Source organism: Gavialis gangeticus, unplaced genomic scaffold (assembly GCF_001723915.1).
Source record: "Gavialis gangeticus isolate Ggan-Ray unplaced genomic scaffold, GavGan_comp1, whole genome shotgun sequence".
NCBI classification, from domain to species: domain Eukaryota; kingdom Metazoa; phylum Chordata; order Crocodylia; family Gavialidae; genus Gavialis; species Gavialis gangeticus.
In genome coordinates this window covers 5,269,382-5,289,896 of record NW_017729027.1, presented here as the reverse complement: position 1 = coordinate 5,289,896, position 20,515 = coordinate 5,269,382, and the positions used below count along the sequence as shown (strand labels likewise).

The 20,515-nt window shown below is 39.9% G+C and overlaps 1 protein-coding gene across 1 annotated transcript in view; it reads right to left on the bottom strand.

Moving 5' to 3' along the window:
- Positions 1–20,515, bottom strand: part of TBX18 (T-box 18) — a gene marked incomplete at its 5' end in the record, with an annotated part of 37,159 nt that overhangs the window by 933 nt on the left and 15,711 nt on the right. Inside the window, 4 exons of the mRNA XM_019520325.1 lie at positions 9–622; positions 5,905–5,999; positions 10,126–10,190; positions 11,909–12,076. Coding sequence (XP_019375870.1) covers positions 9–622; positions 5,905–5,999; positions 10,126–10,190; positions 11,909–12,076 — 942 coding nt within the window. The remainder of the gene's footprint in view (positions 1–8; positions 623–5,904; positions 6,000–10,125; positions 10,191–11,908; positions 12,077–20,515) is intronic.

Here is a 20,515-nt window from a genome sequence, read left to right as displayed (position 1 = left end):
CCTTCCACAGGGGGCAACATCTGCCGATCAGTCATGGTTCCACTTGGTGAAGACCCCAAGAAACTTCCTTGGGAAGAAACAATTTTCTCAGGACTGGCAGCCAGTTTGGGGGATGTGGAAAAGTTATATCCATACAAGGCACAGGGACTGTGGAGTCTAAATGTATTGTAAGAGCTTTGGTGGGTTTGATTAGTAGTAAAGGCATTGCTGGATGGGGATGGCATGATGTACTGGAGCTGTGGAGACATCCCTGAAATCTGCATGGATAAGCCGGTTTGTGGGCAGCTGAATGCATCACCATCATTGCTCGCCATCGACATGTTCACAGTTGTGCTACTTGACACACCAACGTAAGAGGGAGTCCGTGGGGGTGCAAAGGTCTCACTGGTTTGGTTTGTGAGCCTGTTGTAGGTCTCAGCCAAAGAAGTGCTGTATCTGTTAAGGGTTAAGCCTGAGCGGGCACAAGCTGTATAATCAGCTGGAGCAAGGCTACAAAGCTGGCTAGTGTTGGGACTGATGTGGAAGGCAGGAGAAGAGCAAGGGGAACCTGGTAAGAGGTGAGGGTGGGTAGATGGAACTCCACTGCCAGATCCCTGGAGTAAGGTAGAGGAGCCTGTGTTTCCTGAAAGAGAATATTAAAACATAAATAGCATACTGCAAAAGGAGAACATCCTTGATGGTGTTTAAATCACTGACTTACATCCGACTTGCATCTTTCTTTACAAAGCTCTGACACAAGAAAGTTTGATAAGAAAGAGGATGGATGTAACACTGAAATGCTATACAGTTGTGAAGAAATACCTTATCTAATTAAAGGCAACCAGCCTGACTGGCACTTTTATCTAATGCCGATTCAAAAAGGCCTGCTGAAGTACCCAATCTATACAGACGCTGGGGAGCTAGGTCAAACTAATGCACTTCCTCTTCCAGTAACATGCTGTTTCCCCTCTGGAATGTCTGCCAGTGCTCTGCATTTCCAGGAGGAACAGGGCAGTAGCAAGACTTACGTCTTTATTTTATGTAGTTCTTTATATACATTCCTGTAAATAAAATGTTGTTTCCATATCACAAGTATCATCAAAATACTACCAGCAGCTCGCCTACTGCATCAGGTACAAGCTACAGTGCTCAGCCAATAGCTACAGCTGGGAGAGAATTAGAACGCAGGACTCCACTCCTTCAGGTTGCTGAGCAGACACAAGGGCTGTCATCTTAGCAGCTGCATGGCCTGCACAGCATCTCCAGGAGTGCACCTTTTCCAGCAAAGAAAACAGCTTCCCTGCTTAAAACTTTCCCCCGAAAAATCAGGTCCCTCAAACTGGGGTGTAATGTGTGTATTGGATACAAGAAAAATATGGTATTTATGACATACTATACTCTCCAGCTTGTTATGATCAGGAAATTAGTGTTCTTTTTGAAGCATTTACTCAATGAATGCAGGTGAGGAATAAGCCTAAAAATGGTTGCACCAAGTAGTACATCTGCTCTCAAGATACCAAAACTTTCCCTGCTGCTAGGGGAGTTTCCTGTTCTCCCTAGCAGGTATCTGAGAAGCAAGCACCTGAAACTAAAAGCCAATGGCACATAGAGGGGGAGGAATCTAATATGCCTACCCATTCAAGCATCATATGTGACAATCAGACAGGCCAGAGGCAGCTTTTGCCAATACACTAACAATTTTTCGAGACAGGCATGAACCAGGTCAGTTTAACCAATAGGTCATTTAAGCCACTGAATAGGGCTCCCAGCTCAGTGCGTGGGGAGAGGAGGGGGCATATGAGTTCACTGTTTGGTTATTCTACTGTTCCCAAAACAGGGACAGTTCATGAGCCCCACATGAGCCCAGGCTCCAATTCAAAGCATAACTTGGCTCTCATGTCCTTTAATCTGGCCTTAACTATAACCAAATATATAATAAAAAGATACCAGATTTCCAGTTAATTATTTTCTGCCTCCTCTCATTCTGCTTGCAACCAGGCACTAAAAAGCACTCAAAATCCCAACTAAAATTTTATCTATTTATTTCTCTCTCACGTTCTGAAAGTGTCCCCCAACGTGGAGAAAAGGTGAGAATGCATTTCTAAAAGGGGTGAACTCTAAACAAAGGAGAAATCATCTGGGTTCTGCTCTGTAAAAGGAGCTACCCATTTAAGCAGACTGAGAAATAGGAGATCCAAGATTTTGCCCAGAATCTAGCTCCCATTACTCTCACCTGCAAACATCAATAGGAACTTCCACAGCATCCAAAGCCCCAGAAAACACGAGCATGAGCTGTCATGTCTTAGAAACAGGAAGTTCATTAACATGAGCTTCCTCACATGAAAAACATTGCTGTTTACAGGCATGTGGGTAGGCTGATCAGTCCCCTGGGTAGATTTGCCTGAGAAGCAAACTGCCTTTGGAGTCTTACATATTCAAGTATCTATATTATATGGATTTTAAGTTGGGAGCGAACTTTTCATTTCATTCCTTCATGCATGTGAACTTACATGCACACCACATAGGCGTGCACACATGTGCACACTTCACCAGAATTCAGCCAACCTGCTTGAAGTTTCATGTGTGATCTTATGCCAGCGTGGAATTATTCTGGGGAGGCTGAGGTAAGTAAAACTGTGTGTTCTGGAGATGCAAGGAATTTTAAATGAAACAAAGAAAAATGATCTCACCTCCTGAACATTTTCCTAGCCCTTTTGGTTCTTTGTAATTCAAAATGGCTTGGCACAGAAACTCCACATTTTTTGTATAGCAATGGCAAAAACTGGTAGCTATGACCAATTTTTTTTTAAGGAAGGAAGAGGAAACTAGTTATTAAAAGTGGTTTCTATGTGCATTATGCACACTAAAGATTTAACTCCTCATGATCTTGATGACACTGCCACAAAGAGGTAATGGTGGGAAAACTACCATAAGGCAAGCAGAGAGAGTGCGTGTGCATGTGCATTGGGGAGTGAGAAGAACATGCAGAAGAGCATGGAAGATCTAGATTTGTTTTGAAAGGGGACAAGAGACACACACACACAAAGTTTGGGCAGAAGAAATGATCCAGAGACTGCTTGCCCTATCCCTTCCACCACCTAGTGTTCCTTATAACAGGAAAAATTGGACAGATGGAGTTATAAATGAGTGATGCAGCTTGGAGAGAAGAAAGAAGAAAAAGCCACATAGGAAGAAGCAGTCTCCACCTCTTTGCAAGTTCTAGGGACCCAGCAACCTCCACAGAGACTCCTTGCTCAGAGATTTGTATGTTTTTAAAAGTCTAAGGGCTTTCTTGGAGAGGAAGCTAAAGTTAAGGCTGCCAATATTTATGACATCCCTGCACACACTTATGTTTTTTTTTTAAGTTAATCACATACACACACCTAGGAAACAGTTTGGGAATGCACACCTGAAAGTCACCTATAAAGTAACTCTGTTTTACATCTCCATCCCAAAAGTAGAAAATGTGCAAGAGACTATTCATTAGGCCTCTGTCAAGCGGCTGGTATTCACTTCAGATTCAGCAATTCAAATCACTGCCCTGAATTGATTCAGCCGAATCTGATTCAGAGCTTCAGCCGCTGCTGAATCAGCCAAATCTCCAAATCAGACAGGCCTCATCCCCTGCCTGCTCTCCTGGAGGGGGAGGAGGGATCCCCGCTGCCCCCCAGTGCCCTGCACTGTGTGGGGGATTTTGCTACAAGCACCCCAACCCCCGCCCGCTCTCCCAGCCCCCCCAATGGCTGCCCCATCTACCCCCAGCGCATCAGCTCTTTCACAAAAAAAATGGCAGGAGGCAATCCCCCAGAGACCTTGATGGCTGCTGCAGCAGCCAGTGAGTGCAGTGTTGGGTTTTTTTTTGTAAAGAGTTGGGAGCTGGGGCTGGACAGGGCAGTCATTAATAGGGCTGGGGGCTAGTGGCAGAGCCCCCTATGCAGTGGGGAGCACTGGGGATGCTCCCCCCGCCCCACACACACACCTGGCAGCAGTGTCAGTGTCAGTGAGGAGGGGCTCTCAAAAAAAAGAGCCAGAAGGGACTGCCCAAATCTCCAAAGCTCTCCGAATTGATTTGGAAAGCTACAAATCAATTTGGACCTTTTTAACGGTTTCCTGATTCAATCTGGATTTGGAGATTCAGCTGCAGAAAAATCAGGCCAAATCTCCTCCGAATCGAATTAGTACCTGAAGCTTTGCACAGCCCTACTATTCATATTGTCTTTAAATAACTTGTGGCTTGATCCATAATCAAGTAAAAATATCAAAGGTCTGCTTAAGCCTAGCAAGCTAGTCCAGTTGGAAACATGCTATTTTCTAGAGGCAGTAACACACAAGGATGCTGTGTGGCTAGCATCACATTGGCTGGCATTGACTCCCAAACCCAAATGACCATATATTCTTTTACAGCTGGCTTGACCAAGGCCATCCTTTGTTACAGGTCCAGAGCTGGCCTTAATAACATTAGTGTTAACAAAAGCTAAGAAATCGATGCATCTGGATTACAGTACTCTTTCAGAAAAACTAGATGTATACTGAAGCTGCATTTAAATGGAAGTACCCTCCTCTGTACTTTATCATTACTAAAAGGCCCTCTTGCCTGTTTTTTAATTAATGCCCTTCTATGTCATTGAAGTTTGCTTTCTTCATTTCTTCTTCAGAAGGGACCATATCCTGGGAAATTCTGCAGACATAGGGAATGTCAAATGCTGTGTTGTGATATGGCAAGATAAATTACTACAAACCTATATGGGTTGGGCTGAGACTAGTATGTTGCAAAATGGGTCAGAACAGATTCAGATTTAAATTTCAAAATCATTTTCATAGTCACTCTTATGCAAAATAAAAGCCACGTACAATAGAGATTGATACAACACAGTTATCCATAAATTCAATATCCCTATCAAAACCCTGTTTACAGAAAACCTTCACTAGAAATGTCTCTGCAAACAGGGTATAACAGGTCCACAAGAGGTAGTGTAGAAAAGGGCTAAATTAAAAGTAATGTTGGTGACCCCAGTCATTCACTTTGCCCTTCCACTTTACTTTTCAATGTAACCTTTATTTTGAATTTCCTGTCTAATATTTCAGGGGTGGGCATTTCTTGCCCTAGTTTGAGAACCACGAGGCTCATCTACACATCCCTACAGTGCCTTTATTACTGCACTGTCATTTAGTACTTTGGCAAGTACTAAATGACAGCACAGTAACAGCTTGTACTGTGCCGTGCACACTGTGCACCGATATTTTTAGCTGCTACATCACCATAGCAATGAGCTATAATGAGGGAGCATGTTGCTACGACAACATAGCTGCGGCATCAGTTTGTGACCGCTGATGCTACTTCGTTGTAGTGCGTTGTTACGGCAACATAGCTTCACGTGTAGATGTGCCCACAGTGTTCTTATTACAACTTCAGCTCCAGATTAGTGAAAGGTTTTTTGCTTAATGATAGATCGTAGTCTAGATTGATAGATTTTGTATTTTTAATGGTGGAGGGAAAATATGTTATTGGAAGTTCAAACCACAATGCAAAACTATCAATAATAAATATATATTATATATGGATATGATATAGATCATATATAGTACACAGTTTTATATAAATGTGTGCACACTTGTGCATATCTGATCTATATTCATATGTCCATACACACACCATTTATTTTTTATGGATGACAGTGACTTTATTGAATTATTCTGCACTGGACATTGTAAGCTTCAGTAACAGATCTTACTTGGTCCTATACATTACCGATGTGGTTAAACTAGCGGTGCTACTATATCTGAAAATAAAATATCATCTCTATTATGATATATGTTTAGATTTTTTTTCCTGTAAGGGTCATTTTTTTTTTTTTTAGGTAAGGAACAGTAGTAATTTTATCTTTGAGTTTTCCAGATCATCAAAATAACAAACAAGACTGTTACCTTGTTTCGGTATCCCAGGTATATCTTCAAAAGTAAGTGTCCTTAGTGATGGTCTCCAGAATGCATACGACTCAACTAAAGCTTCCAGTCCCATTCTAATCAAAAACAAGAAAACCAATGGTGAAGAGTCATCTGTATTTTGCTTCTAACTATCTGATAAATTCTCTCACACACGCACACACATGCAGTCACAAAAAGCAACTTTTCAAGATGCCTGTGCCTCTGTCTCAGCCCCCATCCATGGACTAGCTATGATCAGCAATGAACTTGCTGGTGGTCTGGAGAGACACCTGGAATACAGGCTCTCTTCCTCATTTGCAGTTGCCAAGTCAGTTTTTTTAGAAGCCAGAATGTCATTAAATACTTTTAAAATATGGCTGTTTCAGATAAACATCTTCTCTAAGTGCCAGAGGGATGAACTGCCATGTCTGATTAGAAGGAAAGTGATCCACAGAACAAATTTCTAGTAAGATTAGATTCGCAAACACTATTTTTGTCTCCAAAAACTGTCCTTACACAAGGAGTGATGCATGGATGCACTGCTGAGTTGAATGTGCACAGGCAATATTAGATAAAAGTGTCTTTAGCAATTAACTTTGTTAGTTTTCTCTAAGCTTTTTGTTTCCTTTAAGCTTTTGTAATGAGAAAACAGAAATAAATGATCATCCAGCCATCTAACTAGATCTGCTAAGTAGGATAATTCTTCCCCTTTCTTAAATAATAAATGTTCCTTATTTTTTCTGCCATGAACTTATAAACAAGAGTATTAAGTCAGAGCATTGATATAATTTGCCGCTACTTTTTGTTGCAGCACCCATAAGGCCTGTTAAGCATCAACATCAAGTGCATACCAAATACGAGTACTTGCCTTTGAGCAGCACAGTTAGTAAAATAGAAATATGCAACTGCTCTGATTTAAGGCTACCAACATTCTCTTCCTATATTACTTTTTTCACACTGCAATTCCAGCAGGATCACAGCAGATATGTTGCAGGAAACAGTTATAAAGTATTTATTAGCTGAACCTGGACTAAAAAATAGCCTTCATTTTCTGCAGTAATGGTGACTTTTCATTTCTAGTTAAAGTGGAGATAAAAGTCACCTCCTGGAGGAGTGCAGCCAAGGCGATAATTTATACAAGATGCCTTCGAACAATTTCCACATTTTATCACCACCCTAATTTATGCTATCAAATGGCTAAGTTTATTTAACAAAACAGTTATGTTTTTCCTGAAGTATTTAAAAAGAAGAAATTTTGGTCCTTTCCTGAATAAAAGTTTTTATAGGGTCAAACTTAAAGCCTAACTGAAGAATGAAGCTATTCTCAGCACATAAATTCTATTTCACTTTGTAAGCGTACAGAGTGCTTTTACAGGGTGAAGCTACTGAGCTCTATAAACCAGGACTATAAATGACCTGAAAGGAAATATTTTTTAATTAAACAGAATTACTTTACCTAGCTAGAGAGAGGAAAATTAGTACAATGCAATGTACAATTAATGCTGTGCTTATTTGGCCTAAAAAAGTTTAAAACAATGATATCACAGTATTTTAAGCTTTTGTTATGGATTAACACATCTTGGTAGTAGACATGCTACATAAAATGTTATAAATAATGGAGCCTTTAAAACTAGTCTGGAATGATTTAAAACATGGTGGGAAGATCTGGTGGACAAAGGATTAAAATTGAGCCACATCCCCAAGATGTATTTGATTAGTTCCTTGGTGCATAAGCAGCACAACACTGTTGCTTTCAGGAGAAGAGAGGCCACTGTACATTTTGCAACAGGCAATGCTCTAGCACAGCAGTTCTCAGCTTTCTTATACTCAAGTTGCCCTTTGCTATACTTGAGGCACCCCTCAAAGTGACAGCTCATAGTCCTCACTTGTTTTGGGACATGAAAATACTTGAGCCACTCTTCTGTTCCAAAGGACTCTGAAAGACCACAACAGGGCAGAATGTTTTTAACACTCTGAATTCCTATTTGAAATCTCTGGGTTTATTTCATAGAGATTTTCATAGATTTCACAGACATTTGGGTTGGAAGGGACCCCGGAGGATCATTGAGTCCAGCCCCCTGCCCCAGGGGCAGGAAGTCAGGGACCATGAATCATGGTTGCACACCTAACAGTGTTAAGATTGTGTGGCACTCTGCAGTACCCTTGAAAGGATCTCAAGGTATCCCAGGCTGCTGTGGCATCCTAGTTGAGAACTGTAGCTAAAAACAGCTATCCCATTAACTTTTGAAATGATACAAAATAAATATATACAGGGAACCTCTTTACTAGAATGATCATCACATCTCGCTCTATTAAGTTACCACAGTCTCTTTGTTAAAAAAAATTCTCTCAATGTCCCTGACAAAGGTTTGGGGGGGAAGGGGGGGAAGGCTCTAAAGACTCAATCCTGCAACTAGACTTTTGCAGTTGGACTCCAGCATCCAGTGACAAACCCAGTAATGTCAATGAATGTTGGTACCTTCATGCAAATGGAGAGGTGCCTCATTCCACCCAAGGTTGAGTTTTGCCAATTGTTTCTAATTAGGAAGATGTTAGTTAGTGGATTTCTGGAAATCTTTACAGCCATTTCCCACTTTCCATAAAAGTTAGTCTCCTCTTCTTCTCCTAACATCATGCATTAAAAATATGGTAGTTTGTTCTCCATAATTAAATCTCAGAACTTCTGTAATCCAATTAGAAGAAACAAAAAGGATCTCTAATACTTCACCCTTCCGCTAGAATAAAAGCCTTATGAACTGGTTGACAAAAATGCATTCTTTCCAGTACATACTTCTACTAACATCTAGTTTACTTCACTAGAATGATGGCCATACACATACATGCACTCCTGCCCGCTGCCCCCACCCAGAAACACACACTAGCCGTAGAAAACCAAATACTGAGTGAGCACAGAAACAGTTGTTTAATGCTTTCTTTTTTCAGCTGAAAGCATTTAATATGTAGGATTCTATGTCCATTAAGGTTCAAGAGTGTAAATGTATCATGATAAATAGTGAACATTTGAGGATGCTTCATGTACATTATGGCTGCTTACAGATGTAAAAAAAAGGCACCTTACTTTAAACCCAACGTACTCTCGCGCCAAGCCCAGCATATACCCAGAAGAGGCATCACTTTAGTTGGACCCAGCTTGCCCAATGTCTGTATAGATAGAGCACTTTAGTGAGGCTTTTTTGGTGCTTTTATTTAATAGCTGATTAAATTGACTGAAGCACCTGATCTACGCAGATGCAGTTGAGTGGGTTGAACTAATGTGCTGCTGCATCTAGTAAAGCATTTTTGTTTTTTTGTTTTTTTTTTAACGTTTGTAAGCAGCCTTAGGCTGTGTGTAGACAAAACCAGGGGCATGTGTGCATGACACTTTAAAAGTGGGCTAAATGCTTTTGCAACACTTTAACGATGTTGGTGTTTGTACGCCTCAGCAGCATATTGAGCGTTAATTCCAGCCGCTGTAGGAAATTTGGTGATGTAACGCACGTTAAATGACTTGGGGCACAGCAAACTAAAACTCCTCGGAAAAGTTTTAGTTTGCTGCCCCTGGAGCCACGAAGCGAAGCACCAGGCTCCATGCAGCTCAGGAGTTCTGCAGGAGGCCCGTGCAAGCAGCCTGGCAGCAGCCCAGAAAGGAAGACTGCATCCAGGAGAGGGGGAAAAAAAGCAGTGACCTGATTTTTATTTCTCCCCCTGGAGCCTGCCTGCCTACCTGAGCTGTGCGGAGGTCTGGTGCTTCCCTCCATGGCCCCTGGGACTGCCCAAGCCAGGTGCCTGTGGGCAGGTGCTGCCTTGGGGGGGGAAGAGAAGGGGGGGGGGGCGCCACTGCCATGGACGGAAGCACCAGCCTTCCCAGGGACCGCTCCACCCACCAGCAGCTTGTCCTCCCCACCCCACCACCAGAGAGGCAGGTTGCACACCTAACAGTGTGTGCATGACACTGGGGTTAAAAAAAAAAGAAGAATCAGCCCCAAATTGAAGCAGTGTTTTTAAAAACCTACTGCTTCAATTTAGGGCCCCCATTTCATCTACACACACCCTTAGTGTACATATTTTAGGTGTAATTTGACAATCATTATCTCCTCTCTGAGCACGGCAACACTTAGCTCTTACTAGAAACAGAAAAAATCTCATGTGTTTAAGGATAGTACCCGTTTTTCAGACCCTTTAACAAACTGATGTGAACAGTTTACACTTTCCAAAGCTTACCTGTTACGTCCAGAATCTCTAAACCCTTTGGCAAATGGATTCCTATCAATCTTTAATCGAGTGATCTGTAAATATGATTAGAGTGAGGGATGATGAGAGTTTTGTCAATTCAAAGTTATGTGCAAAGCACATTTATCCACAAAATATGAGCTAACAGTGGAATATTCTATTTTAACTCATTTTAAGAAGTATAAAAAAAAAATGAAGTGCATCTTTTTTCCTATTTACAGATTCAGTGCAGTTTCTTTTGAAAAGTAATTAGGGCCCAATCTTGCAATCATTCTCCAAGTGGATCCTAACGGAAGTCAAAAGGTGTTTATTTTACAACAAGGCAGACTAGGATTCTTAAAATAGTCTGGAAAGTGCTACTCCCTTTAGCCAAGATAGTGCATGGCATGGTTGTCCGAGACACAGTTAAATAATACATAGGCCAATAAATAATATAAAAATGAGAAAGATTATTTTTAGGCCGCAATGCTTACATATACATAAAATAAAAAAGTAGCACAAAATATAAAAGTAATTTTAAATTTCTTTAAATTAACAGAACAGGCACCAATTGGTTGTATGACTCTCCTACTTTAAATTTATACTGAATCATTCAATGATTTTGCTTCCTGAAGAACACAGGTCAATACGCACGCACGTAAAACGTATAATACATCCCAAAATAATTACTCTAAATTATTTAGAATAAATAAAATAGTATTATACAAAATATGAATTAATCATGAATTAGACAAATCATTAGAACAGAATCACAAAGTTAGAGCTGGCTATTCAGATGCACCCTGGTCACAGGAGCACATGGCCACATGCAGCCTAATTTGTCCTGCTGTAAAGGTTGGAGCTCAAAGGTTAGAACGCCATCCTCCTGTATCTTTATGGTTTCTAGTACTTGAATTAGCTTTTTTTAAAGCTTTCTTAAGCATTGCTACACCACCCTGAAGTGTGCAGTACAGATACACCTGAAGAGTCAAGCAACTAGATAGGAGTCTATGGACAAATGCCTTTTTAAAAAAATGAGAAGTTGCAACTTGGGTGTATGCATCAGCTGTTAAAATGGAACAGTTACATCTGCATGCTCCTGCACTGAGCAACTTCAACAGTGAATGAAAAAGGGTTAAAGTTCCAGTGGTCTTTTGCACTTGTATCCCTACAGAAATCCCCAGATGTAACAGTAACATTTAACAGGAATATAACTGTTATATCTGTCCATATCCAGAGGGGTTTCTTGTTTTGTTTTTTTAAATTCCAGAGCAGGCTGAATTTGAACTTTTTATTTTTTTTATTTTTTTTTATTTACACACACCAATTTTGCTCCCTTTCAAGTAAATACTCTGCTCCAGTTAAATTTAACTTTGTCTGAAAGCCTCAGTTATTCTTTCATAAACTGCAGATAATACTTGACTAATATTGCGAAGCATTTTGAAAATCAATGAGAGTTATGCCTTTGAAAATCCCACCAAAGGCATTTAACCTGCACCTGTAGATACCAAGTTTTTAAACATCTGCCTCAGGTTTTATTAACATTTTAAACACTTTCTGCCTTACTCCCTCATCCTCCTACATCCTCTTAGACTGCACATTCCTCTGAGCAGGAGCCATTTCCTGCTCTATACAGCACCTACTATATAGAGACTGTAATCAGTTGTGACCACAAAAAAAAAGTTACTTATTTTTATTTTGTGTTGTAATAAAAGGTTTTCCTTTTCTTGTCTTGCTTCTGCCTGGTATATTTTGAAGACCTAGTAAATTATTAACCAGAAAAAGTCAAAATTACCTGTTGATTTTGGTACGCTGTTACTGTAGTGAAAACAGTTTCAGGAAAAGAGAATGCTTTGACTCCTTCTCCTGAAGGGATAGGCTTGACTGGTGACAGGTCATCTCCACAGTCTTTACGAATGACATGAACACGGGGCTGGTATTTGTGCATAGAATGAAGGATGATCTACAAAAAAAGGTAAAGAAAGAGGTAACATTTGTCAGAAAGGATACAGCAAAACATTTTTCTTTATGAACTTTGCCGTTTCAGTATTAACAGAAGCTTGGAATAGATTTTTGCAAGTGCTGACCATGACAGTTCCTGCAAGTGAAATGTTTCTTTAACATATGGAAGATTTCATTTCTGTAGCCTAATCACCCACATACTTACAGGACTGTCAACCCTAAACGTTCAAAACTGTGTTAGTCACCCCCCTTAAAATAAACCCAAGATATTAGCTTTAAAATCTTGGATGAAATCCTGGGCCTACTGAAGTCAGTGTGAACTCTGAACTTTTAGCACGCACTTGGATATTTTCAAGCTTTTTTCTGTTACCATAAGGTCTAAACATATTTTGCTTTTTTTGTTTTTGTTTTTAAATGAAAGCTGAGATCTTCACTTAGGATTCCAGGAGCAGCAGCTTTAAGGAGAATATCAAATATCACAAAAGCAAACACTAGCAAAACTATGTAGTATGTACAGACAAACAGAACAATTACATACACATATATCCACACACAATACAAAGTACCAGTTTTGGGGCGACATTTTTTAGTAAAGATTGAGGCCTCATCTTACATGTCTTAGGAATCTCAAAACTGTTTACAGAGCATAAACTTAAGCATGCATACTTTTCACAGAATCAATGATATCCTTGCATTTTCGAAGAAGTTGACAACAGAGTAGAGGTTTTTTTTTCTATTTAATTTCTATTAAGCACCCTATTAAAAGAAGTTCTCAAAGAAAAAAAAAGAAATAATGAGATCCTTTGCTATTATTTTTAAAGACCATGGCTACTGGCCTGTAGAAATTCTAATCAAATTTCAGTAGAGCTTTTCAAATTTCTTCTTCCTTTAGCAAGCACAGACTACCTACAAAAATCAAGCACTGCATTCAGCATTTATGCCTTTAAGCCCAAGTGCCAGATATCATGAAGTCTCATTTATCCTAAAAATACAGAGAACATTATTTTAGGCTGGATAAATGAAGGTTTGACTAAGAAAAGTATTTTGAATACATTCCCTCTTGACTACGGGACAATGACCCCCTTTAGATAGCCAATGTTTCTGGATAATTAAGCTTTTATTATACTGCAGTTGAAACTTTGGGCGATGATACTATAAGGACTCCAAAAGCTGTTAGAACCCTATGGACGGTTTAATAAGAGATGACTTTCCAAACTTCTTCAATTTTGCAGACAGGCCAGAAGGAGGCTGGCACCTTGTGTTCAAATCTCTCTTATAACAATAATTCCAGCATTTTGCCTCAAAAAAGCACAGGGAAGCTGTTCTACTTCCATTCCTCAGACTAGTATGTTAAGGCTAGCTGAAGTTGCTCTACACTACACTGCAGTTTGCAGCGTAGACAAACCCTTAGTTTGTCTGGTGCTTAGGGCAGGAACTGCCTTTATGGTGTATGTTTGTGTAGCACCTAGCCCAGTGGTTCCTGATCCATGGCTGGGGTTTCTTGACACTACAGCAATATGAATAATCAATATACAAGGCACAGAACAATAATCAATTGGGCTCTGGAAGTGACACTTTCAATTTAAAAAGGATAAAAACTACAACATTGTTTTACCTCTATTGTTCTAAGTAACACCTGCGATAACTATAATAGTGGGGGGAAAAAGGAACTGCAAGGGGGGGTTCCCTTTTAAGTTTATGTATTTAACAGCACTTAATGAATTAAGTGCACACTATTCACCCTGTGGAACCAGTCAGTCTCCACCATTTTTGTGGATCTTCGTTAAAGACAAGAAATATGAAAACTCTCCTCCCACACCAACACAACCCGCCTCCCCCCCTGAAAAAAAAACAAAAACCACCAAACCCAAACCATCCAGTAAGAATTACTTTTAACTTTTTTAGGTTGGCCACATTTGCTTAAACATTTATTATACAGCTTAACCTGAACATACATATATGTCTTATATAATCCCATTGTTATTTTAAGATAATCACACTCAAATTTAGGGAGAGAGAGAGAGAGAGAGATATACTGCAGGATTTAAACGTAGGTGTTTCAGTCAAATATTGGTTTGCTTCACTTATGGTCAACCATAGCTCGTTTCACAGTGTGAACACGTAGGGTGCATACCACTGCTTTTTGCATATGGACCATTATTTTATCCCACTTCTGCAAGTGGTTGGTAAAGGGCAGAAGGGAGAAGGAGTCTGGAGTTTGCCCTCAGCTCTCTCCCAACATACCTGATGGCATAGCTGCACCAGCACATCAAGGGATGTACACTGCAATGGATGTAACCTCTACCACTTACATACTAGTCAAAGCAGCAGGAAGGAAACTTGACAAGTCAGACTGCTTCCCTGGCTGTTCCATGGACAGCAAAACACACCAGTCCTCACTCTGGGCTGGACTGCACACTGGAATTCTAGCTCTCAGAAAACAAACCGACTTCTTGTTACTAATGAAATTACTAAATTTTAAACTTCCCAGTGTTAGAATTTTTACAGCACTATTCCTAATATGCATTTTCTTCACATTTCATTTCTTCTTCTATTTTCAAACCCTCACCCACTCCCAGGTCTTGGTCCTCATTAAACTTCCGCTAGCTTTCCTCTGTAAGCAAACATAATAAACAGGATGGTAGCCTGCAGTGGCAAGTGGCAATCACCATACCATTAAGTCACAACTCTAGGGACTAACAATTTTTGCATGAATTTAAGCTTTCCTTTACAACTAGATAAGTTTCTACTCCAACAGTATCAAGATATTGTTAATGCAAAAGATAATGCAAGATAAATGCAAATAAAATAAAATAAAAATTCAGCAATGAATCTGCTGACAGAAGGGACACAACAATAGCTCTAAAGAAGAAACACCGGCAGCTACTGTGGAATGAATGGCCCTAAACACAGGAACTATGGGTATAGCTAGAGGCACATGCCACACAAAAGGAGTATGTCTAGAAAAGAAGGGCTATAGTAGCAAAGCGGGACAGTACACAATAATGGTGAATTACTTGGTAGCCATGTTGGTCTGAGACAAAAAAGACATACAAAAAAACTAGAATTCTTGGTTCCAAAATTTTGGTTCTAGTTTTTTTGTATGTCTTTTTTGTCTCAGACCAACACAGCTACCAAGTACACCCCTGAAACATAGAAGATGCCGAATTTTAGCCGATTCTGAATTTTAAAAACTTCATTGCAGAACAACAAGGAAGTTTTTTTGCCTCCCTGCCTGCCATCTGACACCTCCAAGGAAGGAATTCTACCTGGTCACCACATCAAAGAGCTACTCAACGCAGCTCACAAAGACACTCTCATGGACCCAGAGGAACAGCCTTCCATCTTCAGCTCCCTCTGTGCAAAAATGAAGTTTATTTCCTACCTATGGGGACTTTTTACCATCTTGTACCATCTACACTTTTCCCAGAGCCTGACAAAAGGGACTTTGATCCCAAAAGCTTGCAGAAAAGGACAATTTTCTTGCCATTTTCCAGTTGGTCTAATAAAAGGTATCATTTTAGAACCAAGAGTTCTAGTTTTTTGTAGGTCAGTAACGGTGAATGGACCCATGACAACACAAAACTTTTTTTGCTAGGTACAGACATTCAGAAAGCCCGAGGCAGAATCAATCTAATTTATGCTGCTTTCTGTAAGTGGGGTAATTTAGACTGGTAGCGTACAGAACACATTTGCCTTTTGGTGAGCACTGGGTTCCACCATTTTTAAACCAGTCTACGTGTGCCGAACTTCTGTTCTGTTACAGGTATAGAACAGTTTCTGCTCACATATATAACAGTGTAATGTCTGTACCTGCCCTGTGTGACAAAAATTGTTTTTTAATAAGTGTTTATAGAGTGCCTGCCACAATGGGGCCCCAGTCCTGATTGCTGCCTCAAGCATTACTGTAATACAAACAGCACTTCCAGCACAACAGGAATCCCATTTCCCTTACCCTACAGCAGCACACAAGACCCAGCCACTTTTCTACTCACTGCAAAGTTTCTGCTCTCCCTCAGACTCTCAGTGCCAAACCTATGTACTCGGGCTTTGTGCACAGAGAGGAACTAACAAGTGTGAACTGCCTACTATAACCTTAATTAAGCTTAAAGGTGCAAATTTAAATGCCAAAATTTGCAGTTTTTCATTGCAAAAAGCACCGAGACAAAAATACACAGCGATTTCTAAAAAGTGACAGGCAGAGCAGAGCTTGGGGAGAGTAAGAGCCTGCCTGCCTCCACTATCTGATGCATTCATTTAAAACCAGCAGGGGAGGATAGGCTTAACTGAATTACCATAGGCAAGACTCCATTTTTGCACTAGCAACTAAAACACATAAGTTTGTATCCAAGGTAATTAACTGAAAAATATGGGGAACTAGTCCAAAAATGTTGAGACCCCCCCCCCCAAAAAAATTTCAACCATCTCTAAATCATAAAATAGTGACCTGACCTGGAAGCCATTATTCCAGAGCTTGAGGAGAAAACCAGCTAGCATAAGGGGAAGCACAGAAATGTGAAGAGCACACCATATTTGTCTTTGTCAATTGTAAAAACAAGATTTCCTTTTCTTTATCATATTGAATCTGATTAATGCTATTCATTGCCATTGTACACTTGTTGGGGGAGGTGTGAATGAACTTACTTCACCATGTAATTTAAAACATGCCACCTATTGATTGCTTTGAAAAGGTAATTAGCTGTAAGCTCCAGGAAGCCCCTCAAGCACCAGTCTGAAAACATGTACTTATAAGTTTCACTTGCTCTATTTGATCTACGTGCAAAATACATGTTGTCATTATAGGGTGTTGTGCATCCAGGGCTATAAGAGGCTGGGGAGTGGTGATGGGGAGGGAGGATGGAGCATCTCTATCTATCTATTTATACAACACTATAAAGTTATGAAGAGACACCTTCCACCCAAAATGCTAGTGAAAATAGCAATGATCCCGAAAGATTATAGCAAATATTTAAATAGCTAAGTATTGGCCCTAAGCATTAGACCTCTACACAGCTGCATTTCTTAAACAAAGGGCTAATAGCTGGGACAGGGACTGTGATTTTCTATAATGCTGTACAATGCCAGCACAATGGGTCTTGGACCTGGCTGACCATGAATTCCTACGATAATATAAATATTTAAAAACAATGCTAACTTATTGCTGGTACACATATGAAACCTCCATTCACATTATTGAGAGTTAAACAAGGAATCCTAACCTTGTTGTATGAATAATATTTCGTTGTTTTTTTCTAAATCGGCATTGTAAGACTTTACCTTTTATCACATTATAATCATTTTCTAGAACTACTTATCAACATCAGCTGATGTGTTGCAACAGCATTAAGTTTTCTGCCTGAATTATACACTGCTGTGAAGTGGGATTGTCACTTCTGACTGACAGCATATGCAACGTGTCCCAAATGATCTCACACTATTCTAATACCATAGATATTGGTCACCCTGATGTAAGATCAGAATCCAGCCTGCAACTCTAATAAAAAAGACTCTGCACCAGCTTTAGAAAGAATATAGGAATTCTGGAAAGATAAAAGGACTAAAATCAATAGGGTACAAAGATGCAGAATCAGCTGCAACACGGAAAGCATGTCCAAAAGTAAAGATTAGGAACTAAACTTTGGCTTGCCTTACATGTACCATCCAAGATGAGTGACAGCTGAGTTGCAAGGGTCAAACAGAAATTCCTTCAAGCCATTTTGCCCAAGTAAGATGACAATAAATTCAACAAGAGGAAAATAAGCAAAATTAAGAGTCAGAAAAGATGCAGAGCATACATATGGAAATTTACATTCTGGGAAAGGCATGGGCTTGCCTCCTAGCTTTTCTTATGCTTCATCTTCCACTTCTCCCTCTTGTCCAAATAAAAGTGGGTCCTTCCAACTTATTTGAAACAATTGTTTTTCATATGCATCCCAAAATATTTGATTATTCTTTTTTTTTTGTTATAGCTGGAGGCACTCAGAGGCTACACAGCCATTTCAATACAGCATTCCACACTACCATAACTTTAAAAGAAACAAATTTACCCACTGGAAGAGGCACTTTTCTGCTTTATGCTTTTGCCTTTCCTGGTAATTATGAATGACATGTTTGCCATTTCCCAGATTTTAGAAATATGAATTTATTTTACAGTCATTCATCTTTTGTCTTATTTCTTAAATACTTAAAATTTCCATTTTTGGGAAGAGGGAGACATTATAGCTCTGAATAAGTTCAATGTGTCCTGAATTGCTTACACTAGAATGTTATTTGACTAGCTTCCAAATTGAAATATTTATTAAAGAAGATTACTCCAGTAATTTTGGATTTTGCTGCTCTATGAATAAATGAATGCTACACAGAAAAAAATCTAAATTCAAAATTTGGATCTGTACAGTACATTAGTTAATTTTTCTCCCCACATCTTGGAGGTTTAATCCTAGGCCTCAGTCCTGCAACTGAGCACAGGCATAGCAGGGCAGCTCCGTGGCTGCAAGGCACAGGGCAGGGCCAGCTGCCGTGGTGCCAGTTGCAGCAGGGCAATCAGCCACTGCTGCACTGGTTGCTATTTTTGGTCCCCCAGTAAATACACAGAAGCAGCAGCCAGGGTCGTGTCTCAGCCCCACATCATACAGCTGAGTGCATCCAAGTAGGCTGCCCTAGTTCAACTGAAGTTAACATAAGCAGCAATCTGCCTGTGTACCATCAGTTACAGAATCAGAGTCATAAAGCACAAAGGACATTTCACTTTAAGTAAGTATTACACACACACACTTAGAGTGAAATGTCCTTTGTAATTCAGCACTCTTTAAATGGAGCTTAGTTAGTGATACCAGAGGAACTACTTATGCTGAATAACATTTACTCATCCAAGCTAAGTACAGACATTAAAAAAGCGTGAGGCAAAATCAATTCAAGTTGCATGGTTTTTCTGTAAGCAGCAGTTGAGATCACTAGTGAACAGAGCAAACACTCGCTCCTTGATATGGTGGGAGAGATAAAATCTTAGATCAGGTTCTGCCATTTTTAAACCAGTCTGTGTATACTGTATACCAGTAAAAAGTGTGATGTCTGTACCTAGCCTCAAAAATTACAGAATCAGACCCCACGGTAATAAGCGTATAGCAAAAGCTTTGTTATCTGGCACCCATGGGGAATAGGGTGTGCCGGATAACCAAATATGCCAGTTACCTGAGAGACCCGAACAGGCATCTTTGCCTGTTCGCACTGCCACCCCTCCCACTATGTCAGCATGCCGGGAGACAGGGAAGGGGGCCCCGCTCAGGCTGCTTTGCCCCAGGCCGTGGGGGCTCGGCAAGACTGGAAGTGCCACAGTGGGCACTTCCAGCTTCGCTTCTGCTGCGTCAACCAGCATGCCGGTTAATAGAGCATGCCAGTTTGTAAGGTGCTGGATAAATGTGGCTTTTGCTGTAAAATAGTTTTTTTAAATCTAAATAGAACTGATGTTGATTTTTTAAAAATTAAAACCCAATTGATTTTAAAGGTGAAGCTTGATAAACTTATATAAACACAAATTATATGATGTGGTTGCTTACTGTAGCAACAGACTGGACTCAAGGACCCAGGAGGTCACTTCCAGTTCTATGTTTTATACTCCTCTATCTCCAGTGTAGCAGCATGCCAAGTCCTGAAACATTTGATGCTAATCTATTATGAGGCTTCTTGCAGCTAAGAGGGGGAAAAATTGCACATATCAATGACATAAGTAGAGAACAGGGAAAGAACCAGACTGACAAAATATATTACTAACCACTGCAAAATTATAAATGTGTTGATAGCCATACATAGTATCTTTTCATGAAGCACTGGGTATTTTTTTTTTTTTTACTCTTTTTAGTAATTGAGGAATTATCCTGTTTAATTTGGAGGGCTACTTAAGGGTCAGTATAATCAACATCCTGTCTCAAACTTGTTTCTCTGTTCTTAGAAGTCCAGCCACTCTGAGATCAGTGTTCCTTTTGAAAGAAAGCCAACACTTCCCATTTATTACGGGATCTGTCAAAAAATAAAGACTTCATCCTGTCTAAAAACAATTCTTGTTTTTTAATTATTTGCTAAGGTGTCAAGTACAACTATGTTAGAGGTTGTTGGAAAGATACTAGCTTACATCTGTCATGTTTCAACAGTTTTGAAGAGAAAAGGAAATATTAACATAACACATTTTGTCACATTAGATAATGTCATAACTAAACAATTTAGAGCTTGCAAACAGAGCACTCATACTGCATAAGTCTTTGCTATCAGTACATTCTCCAAGATCTCAGCTGTATGCCTAATGTAGCCATTTCCCATCTCTGTACTTCCCCCCAGCCCCTCTTTCTCTTCCTTTTACTCTCCCTGCCTTATAGCAGTTGTTTGGGTGATGTATCTGTCAGAACCATTCTGAACTGAAAAGAATATCTTTTTGCATGTATGGGAA